We start from the raw sequence: 13002 nt of genomic DNA on the forward strand, positions 1-13002 counted from the left end.
TATGTACTTTGTATAAATATGGATATTCAGCTAGCCCAATAAATTTTTTGAGTGTCTGGTATCAGAACTCATCAGCTGACTCTGTGTCCCAGCCACAGGACTGCAGTTGTTCATCCTGTGGGAACTCAACCTCAACATCATAAACAAAATTTGGATCATCCTTCTTCTTCTGATTTTTCTCAAAAAGTTCATCCATGATGCTCTTCCTTTTGGCAAGCTCCTTGTCATCTAGTTTGTTCAGGTCTTCCTCAGGATCAATGGTTGTTTCCCGTCGAATTTGTTCCATTGTTTCTGCCAAACTCTGTCCCCACAAGTAACCTCGTAAAAGGCTGAATAACTTCTCTAGCTGCCTCAGGGATACTTGTTCCAGGTAACTCTTGTGTCGTGGATTATTCTTTAATTGTTCAGCAGCTCTGGAGCAATCTAGGAGGGAGGAAAAAAACCCTGTATACAACATACATCATATATACCACAAACAATTGATATACTACAAACTACTTCAAGGGCCAAAACAGAACAAAAAACTCAGAACCCTGAAAGCATTATCTCCATTATAGCCAAGTAGCTATGCGGCCTTATGAGAATGAACTATTATGTATAACCATTCTTTACATTGAGCTTTGAATATGGTGGGGAAGGGAAGGATGCATTTTTTACCTCCTCAACTTAAAATCACTTTGTGGAGATGTTAAATACTTTCAACTGGAGAAAATGTCTGAGAAGAAAAAGTGGTCTTATAGTTTTTAGATAGCAGTAGTGGTACTAACAAAAATCAAGATTATAAATAAACATTTGGAAGGAGAGAAGGGAATTAATATTACTGAATAATGCTATATCATTCAACCCATATAATAATCCCCAAAGGATTAAATTATCAATTATCAAACTGGAAAAAAATTATCAATTCCCTTTTACAGATTAGGAAACGGAAGTGCATTAATTTAGCCAGTGTCATACATCTAGTCTCTGAGTTGTGATTTGAACCTAGGTCTGTCTAACTCTAAAGGCCATGTCACTCCATTGCATGAGACTCAAATTGGTCTTATTAAGTAATTTAGAGAATATTTTTAAAAGGAGGCAAGATAAAACATGAGGTACCTGAAAACTTTGAAAAGTTTCGGACTGGCATAATTCGCTGGCGACTTTTCCCCTTGATTTCATTCTCATAGATTAAGATAATAGCTGGAGGCTGGAATTTAATCCCACATTTCTTGGCAGTGTACATTATTCCCACATACACTTCAGGGTAAATCAGAGGAAATCTGATGAAAATGTGTTAATTGCATAATGACTTCCTGCTAAAGGAAAAAGGAAAAAAACAACAACTCGGTAATGGATAAATCTCACCACCCTCCTCTCTCCTCCCTGGCAGATCTGGCTCTAGTCCAGTTCTGGAGACGCAGGCTCAGCCTACGAAGCTCAATCCTTCAAGGGCTGCCCTGAAAGTTCAGTTTTGCCCTGGGTTAGCCTCAGTCTGTTGGATCCCTAAGATTCCCTGGTTCACTGAAGGATGTAAGTTGGTTCGCCTGTGAGCCTGGGATTGCAATTCAGTTTGGACCTCTAAGTGTCTTGCATTCTTACCGAAGACTGTATATGAACCCCTGAGTCAACCCAACAATTGAACGATAGGTCTTTACTATTTATCAATTAAGAAAGTATGTATCAAGCGCCCTCTGTATTAAGGTACTATGAGTTTTTTGTCCTGACAGATTCATTAGACCAGATCTGTCTACCTTGTACTTTCCCAATTATTTTACTCATTGAGCTTTTTCTAATTACTTATTTAATTATCTATCTTTTCTTCTACTCTATAGCTACTTGAAGGTGGGGAGCATACCCATTTTTCACATCTCACCACAATACCTGGAACAGAGTAGGCATTCCATACATACTTGTTTAATGCTATGTATTAATAAAAGATAGCCCCTGTATATCCTCTAAGTATTTACAGTCTAGAAGCCTGATCAAAAAGGCAGACCTGACACAAATTAGTCTCTTCACATACAATAATGTTTACATGGCTTTTATTTCAGCTTATTTGTTTCACTATATGATATTTTTCCAGTTACAAGAAACACAGGCCGGGCGAGGTGGCTCACGCCTGTAATCCTAGCACTCTGGGAGGCCGAGGCGGGTGGATCGTTTGAGCTCAGGAGTTCGAGACCAGCCTGAGCAAGAATGAGAACCCCTCTCTACTAAAAATAGAAAGAAATGAGCTGGACAACTAAAAATATATAGAAAAAATTAGCCGGGCATGGTGGTGCATGCCTGTAGTTCCAGCTACTCGGGAGGCTGAGGCAGGAGGATTGCTTGAGCCCAGGAGTTTGAGGTTGCTGTGAGCTAGGCTGATGCCACAGCACTCTAGCCCAGGCAACAGAGTGAGACTGTCTCAAAAAAAAAGAAAAAGAAACACAGCTATTTGCAGGTTTATATTTTTATTCTCTCTTCTCCACCTTTAATGCCAAAATACTCATAATTATACAAATTGCTTTAGATGTGGCTATGACATTCTCAAGATTGCAAATGTCAAGAAACCTTGAGGTGCTGGGCATGGTGGCTAGAACTGTAATCCCAGCACTTTGGCAGGCTGAAGTAGGAGGATCACTTGAGCCCAGGAGTTCAAGACCAGCCTGGGCAACATGGTGAAACCTCATCACTACAAAAATTTTTTAAAAAAAATTAGCCAGGCATGGTGGTGTGCGCCTGCAGTTCCAGCTACTAGGGAGGCTGAGGCAGGAAGATCATTTGAGCCCAAGTATTCTAGGCTGCAGTGAGCTATGACAGCACCATTGCACTCTAGCCTGGGTGACAGAGCAAGACGCTGTCTCTAGGAAAAAGAAAAGAAAGAAAAAAAGAGAAACCTTTGAGGTAAAGTGGCTTAGTGTGATGATATCTTCATAAACTCAGTTCTATTGGAGAATCACTATAGCAACATAGTCACTTTAAAAATACTTAACAGTGGCCGGGCGCAGTGGCTCATGCCTGTAATCCTAGCACTCTGGGAAGCTGAGGCGGGAGGATCACTCAAGGTCAGGAGTTCGAGACCAGCCTGAGCAAGAGCGAGACCCCATTTCTACTAAAAATAGAAAGAAATTATCTGGATAACTAAAAATATATATAGAAAAAATTAGCCGGGCATGGTGGCACATGCCTGTAGTCCCAGCTACTCAGGAGGCTGAGGCAGGAGGATTGCTCAAGCCCAGGAGTTTGAGGTTGCTGTGAGCTAGGCTGATGGCACGGCACTCTAGCCTGGGCAACAGAGCCAGACTCTGTCTCAAAAAAAAAAAAAAAAGAAAAAGAAAAAATACTTAACAGTGATTATACATGTTTATTGCAGAAAACTGGGGCAAAGGAGGGGATTAGGAAACATACATAAAATAATCACCCTCGATTACTTCCAGTCTTTTACTAGGTATATATTTTTAAACTATAACATTTTTAATATCAAACATACTATTTCCTAACTTAAATTTAACAACCTATGTGATTATTTTACTAAAATGCAGTATTTTATGACTGCCAAGTGTTTTGTCTTATGAATGTGCCATAATTTATATTAGTCACCACTTATTTTTGGACATGAGAATTTTTACTCTTATGAAATTAAAATACATAAAGAACTGCTTTTTCAAATTCTTGTGGTCTGCCTCGAAATTGATGCGATGATCCTCCCCCACTCTCCTTCCTTTTCTTTTCTTCTCTCTCTTTTTAAATCAATACTACTTCCAGTTCACCTGACTAACATTGTTAGTAAACTTTCTAGGAAATCCCACATAGCACGATATAAACTCCACACATTGAAGCAAATGGCTGTACTCGTGAATGATGTATGCAACTGATACTCAAAATGCAGTTTGACTACAGACTCCTTTCTTTTTAAAATTTAACTTTAATTTTTACGGAAATAATTTTGTGCTCTGTTTGGAATGTAAAATAATTCTATGAGAGAATAAAAAAACTATCGTTCTCTGTCCTACTCTTCATAGGGAACCAGTTTCAATTTTTAAAGCTATGTCTTCCAAAATTTTTCTCTGTATTTCTTAACAACATGCGTATATTGCTATTTTCAGTTTTAGATCGTATTTCTTGACATACACTCTCTTTCCTCTTTGAGACACTCATTGGCCCTTAGAGCCCTCTGTTCTGCTCCAGTCTGCACTGGATGCTCTCCAGGCCTGCTTACAGATTCCATTCAGTTCAGAAAGACCGACAGTCCATGTACCTAATTATTCTTGCTGGATACGAATACATTTCTCCCCAGAGATCAATGACTGCCCATAATCTTAATTACCCCCCACAGCACTTAAGGGGGGGTACGGATTTCCCCAGGGGGTAGACGATCCTCTCCCTACTCACAATCCCACTAGTGAAAGGCTAACTTTCTTACCCTTAGAGAAATACAGAAAGCCCATCTTCTCCTGCAGGCCAACGTCTAAACCGCTGGGAGGGGGTTGTTTCCATCCAACCGCAGTGCACAGAGGAGCACTTCAGTCGATTTTGAGGGCGGGCGGAGCCTGGCGCTGCAGGAAGAGGCGACAGCCACAGCCCTGCCGACGTGACTGTGGACTGAATCCCTCAGCAGGACGCCTGAACTCCGCAAACACCTGGAAGCGGAGGTGGAGGCCGGAGCAGGTAGCGACAAGCGTGCACTCACGACAGCGTGCGGGGGATTCACATTCCAGCCGGGCGCTCGACGAGCCGTTCCCACAGCAACACCCCGGGCGCTCGTTACTGCGCTTGCGCGCTCCTCGCCCCGCCCCCTGCTGAACGGCGAGGGGCGGGGCGGCGACCGGGACCCGGCCTGCCGCCTCGCGCGGCGCCGGAACTTTTGCTGGCCTGGGCTGCAGGGGTACGGCGGGGCACGCACAGAGCTCTCGGCCTCAGTCCCTGAGTCCGCGGCAGCGGGCTCTAGGAGCGGCGTGAAGCGTGTGCAGGCCCCTTTCTCCGTCCGCATTTGGTCCCCGCACGCCCCTCTCGGGCGTCCGCCCTCCGGCGTCCTGGCTGCTTGGGTCGTGGCTGTCCGGGCGGTAGCCTGGCTGCTCCTCTGGGCGGTGACTGGGCGCACCCGCTGGCCCGCCACGGCCTTCACCGCCCCTTCTGACCCTGGTAAAGGGAGGGGCGAGGCTGCGCGAGTGCAGGCGGGGTTTGGGGGCCCCGGGGTGGGAAGCAGGCTGGACTCCCGAGTCCTCTCTGCTCCGCGGTTTGCAGAGGGCCTTCGGTTACCCAGCATGGGACGCTGGAATGGTAGGGTGCTCTGGAGGAGGTTAAAAACAAAGGCCGCGTGCTTTCCTCCTCCTTCCCGCCTCCCCTCTGGTGCTCTTAGCTCTGTGGCCAATCCTGGGTTTCTGGAGAGTCCGGCTTTGTTGTTCCGAGGCGACACTGACCGCTCTGTTACTAAAGTATTGAAAAGGAAGTACAGCCGTGAAGTGTCTTGGGATGATCTTGGAATGCATGAAGCTTCTGACCACCAAGGGGCCAGTATGGCCTTAGCGCTCTGTGAAGTGTGAGAATCCCCAAACTGAATATACAGACTGGGGAAACGAATAGTTTTCATCAATATCTTTGATAATAGACCGGATTGGGCTGAGGTTTTATTTTTCTTTTTTTGACTCTGGGCTGGGCAAACGAAGTGCTGTGGATCCAGTCCTGAGTCAAACACGGCCCCCAGCCGTGATGGAACTTTAATGAGGGAGACAGACGCGTGCAGGAATAATTAAAATAATGTGATAACGTTTGATAGGGGAAGGAAAGTCAGTACAAACCCAGTGAGTTTCTCCAGCTGTAAAATGAGGATGTCAGACCAGTATCTGTCAATCAGTGCAGTTTTTGTGCTTACATATTAGGTTTCCAAATTTATGAAAGGATTATGAGACCAAAAAGAATTTTTAAATAACTGGACTTGATGATCTCTAAAGGGTCTTCCACTGGCATTTTATAATTAAAAAGGGGTCGATATCCAGCGCCAGTTTAGGCTACCACAGTCAAATAAAGTAATTTCTTTTTTTTGAGACAGGGCTCCCTATGCTGCCTGGGCTAGAGTGCAGTGGTGTCATCATAGCTCACTGCAGCCTCAAACTCCTGGGCTCAAGCCATCCTCCCCTCCTGCCTGGGCCTGCCAAAGTGCTAGGATTACAGGTGTGAGACACTGAGCCAGCCAAATAAAGTAATATTTAAGAGGAAAAATCTTAAAGGTGAATTCAGATACAACAAATTCATTTTGAAAATGGTACTTTTGCCTAAAAGTCATAAATCTAGTATGTGCCGTACTGTGGTTGTAAAGTAGCTTTTCTACCATCCCAAGAGGAGTGACTTAGTACTCTCTAGTGTACATTACAATAGAGTTTAAGCGTATTTTTTTTTTTACTTTGTTGCGTTATTGAATATTGTTCATTCTACCTATCTGACTATAGTTTTGCACCCGTTAACCATCCCCACTTTATCCCCTCCTTCCTGTTACCCTTCTCAGTCTCTGGTAACCATTCTACTTTCTGTCTCCATGAGATCGATTGTTTTTAATATTTAGCTCCCGCATATGAGTCAGAATGTGTAAGATTTGTCTTTCTGTATTTGGCTTATTTCAGTTAACATAATGTTCTCTGGTTCCATCCATGTTGTTGCAAATGGCAGGATTTCATTCTTTTGTGGCTATATGACATGCCGTCGTGTATTTATACCACTATTTCTTAATCTGTTCATCTGTTGATGGACACTTGGGTTGATTCCACATCTTGGCTAATGTGAATAGTGCTACAGTAAACATGGGAGTGCAGGTATCTTTTTGATATACTGATTTCCCCTCATTTGGATATGTACCCAGCAGTGGGATTTTGGGGTTATATGGTAGTTCTAAGTTTTTTGAGGAACATCCATACTGCTTTCCTTAGTGGTTGCACTAATTTACATTCTTACCAACAGAACACAAGGGTTCCCCTTTCTCCACACCCTCACCAGGATTCGTTATTGCCTGTTTTTTTTGATAAAAGCCATTTTAAGTGGGGTGAGATGACATCTTATAGTAGTTTTGATTTGCATTTCTCAGATGACTAATGATGTTGAGACTATTTATCTGATTGTTGTAATTTAATTTATAGGTAAATATTGGCCCTTATTTCCCACTCTACCCCCGTTAAAATTAAACATTATGAAGAAAAATCTGGATTTGTATAAGAGGTACATACATATATGTTTATTTGGGAAAGTATTATATGCTTCTTCAAATAACAATTTCTTCAAATAGCTGGGTGAGTGGAAGTATCTTGGGCTTTAAAAGCCAGGAAAACTTTGCTTCTAAACAGTCACTTACTTAGTTGTATGATCCTGAGCCAGTTACTAATCTTTGTAAGTCCATCTTTTTGCCTGTGTACAAATGGCAGTAATTTTGCCTCTTTTGCTAGGTTGTGAAAGTTAAAACACATGTGAAAGCCCCAAGTAGAGGATCTGGCATACAGATATTATTTAACAAATATAATTTTTTTCTATTCTTTTTTCCTTCCTTCAAGTGGTTTCACCTTTATGTTATTTTTCTTCATCTTTTTAGGAATAAATCTTGTGGATTCAGCAATATTAATAATTTATGGTTTTCTGTTTGTTTTAATGTTCTTCCCATAGATTTACAGCTTTTGAAATGGGGCAAAGTTCCATAGCAGAGTGCCTGGCAGAGTTGGTGGTTGGTAGTAACTGAGTTTTTAGTTTTATGGTGCTTACATTGAGTAATAGTTTTGATGTCTGAATTCTGCACGGAGTCAGTATAGTGAGATTTTCAGATATTCTAAAGTAAGTTTATAACAGAACCCTTTGAACCTTTAAGTGCCTCTAGTTTTGCTTTTTTTTTTTTTTTTTAAATCTCTCCCAGCACCTCCACAAGGCATAAATATACCATCTTTCTAATTTTGTAGGCATGGATATTAGAATATACAAGTTGCCAGTATGTATCTGATACACAGTTTCAATGAGCTAGGATTAAAACTCAGATTTCCTGGCTCTTTAGTCATTCTGTTCCTTTTTGGTGTCATGGATATCCTTTATCACCTGAATAAAGTAATATTAATAATTATAATTAATAATAATTAATAATATTTATATGAAGCACTTACTGTGTGCTTCGACATGTATTAAATTCTTTTGACAACTAGCAGAGAGATAAACTATCTTGTCCAAAGCCACAGAGCTATTAAATGACAAACTGATTTGAAATCAGACAATCTAACTCCAAAGTCAACGTTCTTAACCACTATGCTATACTGGAAATAGATTTATATGTAGCTCAAATTGCTTAAATTTTAAAAGTTTTTAAACTGGTTAGATTTTCCAGGCAAGTAAAGCCTATTGAAATAATTCCTTTCTAATTATTTAAATGTCGTTTCATTGAGTGCTTTTAACAAAAGATCTTTTGATTCTTACAGGCATAAGGGCCACTTGTTCTGAAATTATTTTGAGGCAAGAAGTTTTGAAAGATGGATTCCATAGGTAAGTTGCCTGTTGATTTCTCCTTATATTAAAATACTGTCTTGCTTGAGTTTGAGGCTGCAATGAGCTATGATCATGCCACAGCACTCTAGCCTGGGTGACAAAGAAAGACCCTATCTCCAAAATAATAATAATAATAATAATGTCTTAAATAATTTGGAGCAAAATGTGAACAGTTGAAACATGGATAAACTGAAAAATCACTTGCTTTCTTAAAGTTTACCAGTGACAGATTTAGTATAGGTGGTTCACACTTTGAAATAATGATTATAATCACTGAATGGAGAAAAGAAGAAGAAAAAAAACATACTGTTCCCCATTAATAGTTATCTTTCGATATCTGAAAGGAATTGGTTCCAGGACCCCCTGAGGATACCAAAATCCTCAGATGCTCCAGTCCCTTATATTAAATGGTGTAGTATTTGTATATAACCTGTGTACATCCTCCCATGTATGTTGTATATTTTATATATACAGCTAGTAGCTATATATACAGTATTCCATTTAATCTTCACAATGGCTGTGAGATGGATGATATCTTTATTACTTTTCTGATGAGGATGCTAGGGCTCAGAGAATTTAAATAATTTGGTAGAAATTGGGTGATAGAGTTCTGGCTCAAATGTAATTCTGTTATACTTCAAAGTCGTGCTCTCAAGTACTATGATACAGTACTCTAAATCACTGTTTCTTTTTTTTTTTTTTTTTTTGAGACAGAGTCTCACTCTGTTGCCCGGGCTAGAGTGCCATGGCATCAGCCTAGGTCACAGCAACCTCACACTCCTGGGGTCAGGCGATCCTCCTGCCTCAGCCTCCCGAGTAGCTGGAACTACAGGCATGCACCACCATGCCTGGCTAATTTTTTCTATATATTTTTAGTTGTCCAGATAATTTCTGTGTTTTTTTTTTTTGTAGTAGAAACGGGGTCTCACTCTTGCTCAGGCTGGTCTCGAACTCCTGAGCTCAAACGATCTGCCTGCCTCGGCCTCCCAGGGTGCTAGGATTACAGGCATGAGCCACCGTGCCTGGCCTCACTGTTTCTTATTTACTAGACTTGGTTCCAAATCACCAAGCTATTTCCAAAAAGAAATTATCTTTTACTCAGGAGGCTGAGGAAGGAGAATCCCTTGAGCTGAGGGGTTTGAGGCTGTATGATTGTGGCATTACATTCCAGCCTGGCTGACAGTGAGACCCTGTCTCTTAAAAACAAAGAGTGACAAAACCCATAAGGATATCTTCAGAAAATAGAAATCCCAAAATTGTTTGAGACCCTCAGAAAATGCCAGTGATCATTTTTTCAAAAAGGCTTTTTAGTTGTGTTTAGAGCAGGTGTAGTTAGTCTTGCTAATGGGATGGGTAAAGGATTTAAGAGATTATAGAAGTAGAGCTCTAGCTCCTCTTATTAGAGTTGCTTCCACTCTGGGAAGGGCCAAGAAAATATTGGTAGTAGGGAACTGAAGTGCAGAATATGTAAAGGAATTATACAAAAGGGCCTAACTACTGTAAAGGAGTTCAGGATTTCCCCTCCCTACTGAACTATATTTCATTACAGTAGGAGAAAGATTACTAAGCTAACGGTTGCAGTCTTTGGATAACCTGGGAGTTAGGGAGAACTATAGAATATTGAGGTTGATGTAGATTCTGGGCAAAATTTTAGACCACATTATTAAAAGGATGGTTTGTGAACATAGAAGTGATGATCTCTGGAAACTGGCATGAATTTATTACAAATATTTCCTGTATAGAGTTACTTGATAGGTGAATCAAGGAAATGCTATAGTTATATCTGATTTTCTGAAAGACTTTTAATGAAGTTTTACATGTTACATTTGTGAACAAGATGAAGAAATGTGGACTGGAAGATAATACAGATAAATGACTTCATAAAGATTAACGTATACACTCATGTTGTGATTAACGGATTGAATGTCATCTTGGAGGGAGTTTCTAAAGGGTTTCTGTCTTTTAAAAGATATTTTTTTCTGATTATAAAAGTATTACCTGTTCATAAATACATGTATAATGTCCAGAAGGGAAGAGATTATAGATGTATTCCACCTTTATAGAGGCATAGTGAAATAGTGGCTAGAAATGTGGGCTTTAGGGTAAAACTACCAGAATTTAAATCTTAGCTCTTGGATAAGTTGCTTATCCTCTCAGTGCCTTGGTAAAATAGGAATTAATAGTACTAGTTCATAGTTTAATAAAAAATAATCTTCATTGAGTTTTGACAAATATATACACCCATGTAACCACCACCACAATCAAAATATAGAACATTTTATCATCCTACAGAATACCCATGTGCTACCCACTCCCAGCCCAACCACTGATCTGCTTTCTGACATTACAGATTTTCTAGAATTATATGAATGAAATCATACAATATGTGCTTTTTTTGTATCTGGCTTCTTTCACTCAGCATTGTGTCATTGAGATTGATCCACGTTCTGTGTAGCAGTAGTTCTTTTTTGTTGATAAGTGCTGAAATTTGTTTAGAGTTGTTTCTGGTGTTGGGCTATTGTTATAAATAAAGCTGCGATGAACATCTGTGTACAAGTCTTTGTGTGGACATGTTTCCATTTCTCTTGGGTAGATATTGAGATGAGTGGAATTGCTGGGTATATGATAGATATATGTTGAACCTTTTAAGAAACTGCCAAAATGTTTTCCAAAGTGTTTATACTATTTTAAATTTCCACCAGCAATGTATGAGAGTCTGTTTCTGCCACTTCCTTGACAACTCTTGGTATGGTCAGTCTTTTTAATTTTAGACATTCTGGTGGCTGTGTAGTGGTATCTCCTTGTAGTTTTAATTTGCATTTCTCTGATGACTAATAATGTTGAGCCTCTTTTCATGAGCTTATTGGCCACTTGTATATCTTTCTTTGTGAAGTGTCTGCTTAAATTTTTCATCCATTTTTAAAATGGGTTGTTTGTTATCTTGTTTTTTTTGTTTTTTTTTTTGAGACAGAGTCTCACTCTGTTGCCCGGGCTAGAGTGAATGCTGTGGCGTCAGTCTAGCTCACAGTAACCTCAAACTCCTGGGCTTAAGCGATCCTACTGCCTCAGCCTCCCGAGTAGCTGGGACTACAGGCATGCGCCACCATGCCCGGCTAATTTTTTGTATATATATATTTTAGTTGTCCATATAATTTCTTTCTATTTTTAGTAGAGACAGGGTCTCACTCTTGCTCAGGCTGGTCTCGAACTCCTGATCTCGAGTGATCCACCCGCCTCGGCCTCCCAGAGTACTAGGATTACAGGCGTGAGCCACCGCGCCCGACCTGTTATCTTGTTGAGTTGTAAGAATTCTTTATATATATATATTTGATATAAGTCCTTTGGCAGATACATGCATTGAGAATATTTTCTCCCAGTCTATGGCTTGCCATTTCATTTTCTTAGTGAAATCTTTCAAAGAGTAGAAATTTCTAATTTTGTTGGCGTCCTATTTATTATGTTTTTCTTTTATGGATCATTGTTTTTGTGTCCTGTGTAAGAAATCTATGCCTATTTCAAGATCATGGAAATTTTTTTTTAAAACTGTTACATGGGATATGATCCATTGTGAATTAATTTTTTTATATATTTTTAGTAAAGGTTGAAGTTAATTTTTTTCCATATGGATGTCCAGTTGATCCAGCATCATTTGTTGAAAGCACTATTTTTTTCTCAGCAAATTACTTTGACACATTGGTTGAAAATTAATTACCATATATGTGTGGATCTATTTCTGCTTTCTATTCAAAGTAGAATAGATTTGGCTCACAGGCCAAATGGCCTTGTTTTATATGGCCTTGAGCTAAAAATGATTTTTATATTTTTAAAGGTTAAAAAATAAAAGCAAAGAAAAATATGCAACAGAGACCTTATGTGGCATGCAAAACCTAGAATAGTTAGTCAAGCTCTTTGTAGAAAAAGTTTGCTAACCCCTGATCTGTACATCTATCCGTAGGCCAATAACGTTTCTCTGATGGCTAATAATGTTGAGCATCTTTTCATGTGCTTATTGGCCACTTGTATATCTATACTATCGTGATAATTGTAGCTTGGTAGTATGTCCTGAAATCAGAAAGTATGAATCCATCAACTTTGGGGTTTTTTTCAAAATTGTTTTGGTTATTCTAGATCCTTTGCATTTCCACCTAAATTTTAGAATTAGCTTGATGATTTCTTTAAAAAATTGTGGCTGGGATTGTTGAAACTGTGGATCAGTTTGGAGAGAATTGGTATGTTAATATTAATTAATGAGTGTTCCAATCCATGAATATGGCATCTCCGTTTAAGTTTTTTTTCCAGTTTATCTTAACAGTGTAGCTTTCAGAGCATAAGTCTTACATATGTTTTGTTAAATTTATTGCTAAATATTTCATACTTTTTTGATGTAGAGTATTGTTTTAAAATTTTCATTTTTAGTTTGTTGCTAATAATAGAAATACAATTCACGTTTGTATATTGACCCTGAGTCCTCGATGAAATCCCTTATCAATGCTTGTAGATTTTGTGTCAGTTCCTTAGGATAGTCTACAAAGA

The 13002-nt window shown here is 39.6% G+C and overlaps 2 protein-coding genes across 4 annotated transcripts in view; one reads left to right on the forward strand and one right to left on the reverse strand.

Annotated features, from left to right (window-relative positions):
* Positions 1–60: 60 nt before the first annotated feature.
* Positions 61–4441, reverse strand: CEP19 (centrosomal protein 19). Of its 3 annotated transcripts, none has more exons than XM_069472743.1 (3): positions 4388–4441; positions 1099–1298; positions 61–423 (listed from the first exon to the last, which is right to left on the reverse strand). In XM_069472743.1, the coding sequence occupies exons 2-3, from the start codon at positions 1223–1225 to the stop codon at positions 62–64; spliced, it is 489 nt and encodes a 162-aa protein (XP_069328844.1). In that variant the 5' UTR covers positions 1226–1298; positions 4388–4441; the 3' UTR covers position 61. The 3 variants fall into 3 exon arrangements, with proteins under 3 accessions (XP_069328844.1, XP_069328845.1, XP_069328846.1); XM_069472744.1 differs by having other exon boundaries at positions 1099–1239; positions 4388–4409; XM_069472745.1 differs by lacking the exon at positions 1099–1298 and having other exon boundaries at positions 4388–4412.
* Positions 4442–4742: 301 nt separating this feature from the next.
* The window catches only part of PIGX (phosphatidylinositol glycan anchor biosynthesis class X), a gene marked incomplete at its 5' end in the record, with an annotated part of 31087 nt that continues 22827 nt past the window's right edge, over positions 4743–13002 (forward strand). Inside the window, 2 exons of the mRNA XM_069471989.1 lie at positions 4743–5106; positions 8403–8466. Of these exons, the coding sequence (XP_069328090.1) occupies positions 4743–5106; positions 8403–8466 (428 nt within the window). The remainder of the gene's footprint in view (positions 5107–8402; positions 8467–13002) is intronic.

This window comes from Eulemur rufifrons, chromosome 7, assembly GCF_041146395.1.
Source record: "Eulemur rufifrons isolate Redbay chromosome 7, OSU_ERuf_1, whole genome shotgun sequence".
NCBI classification, from domain to species: Eukaryota; Metazoa; Chordata; class Mammalia; order Primates; family Lemuridae; genus Eulemur; species Eulemur rufifrons.

Bases quoted from the DNA above. Each gene is read 5' to 3' on its own strand.
- CEP19 (XM_069472743.1), bottom strand. From the start codon at position 1,225: ATGTACACTGCCAAGAAATGTGGGATTAAATTCCAGCCTCCAGCTATT. The intron at 424-1,098 runs GTACCTCATGTT...CCTCCCTCCTAG, and splicing joins AAACTTTTCAAAGTTTTCAG to ATTGCTCCAGAGCTGCTGAA.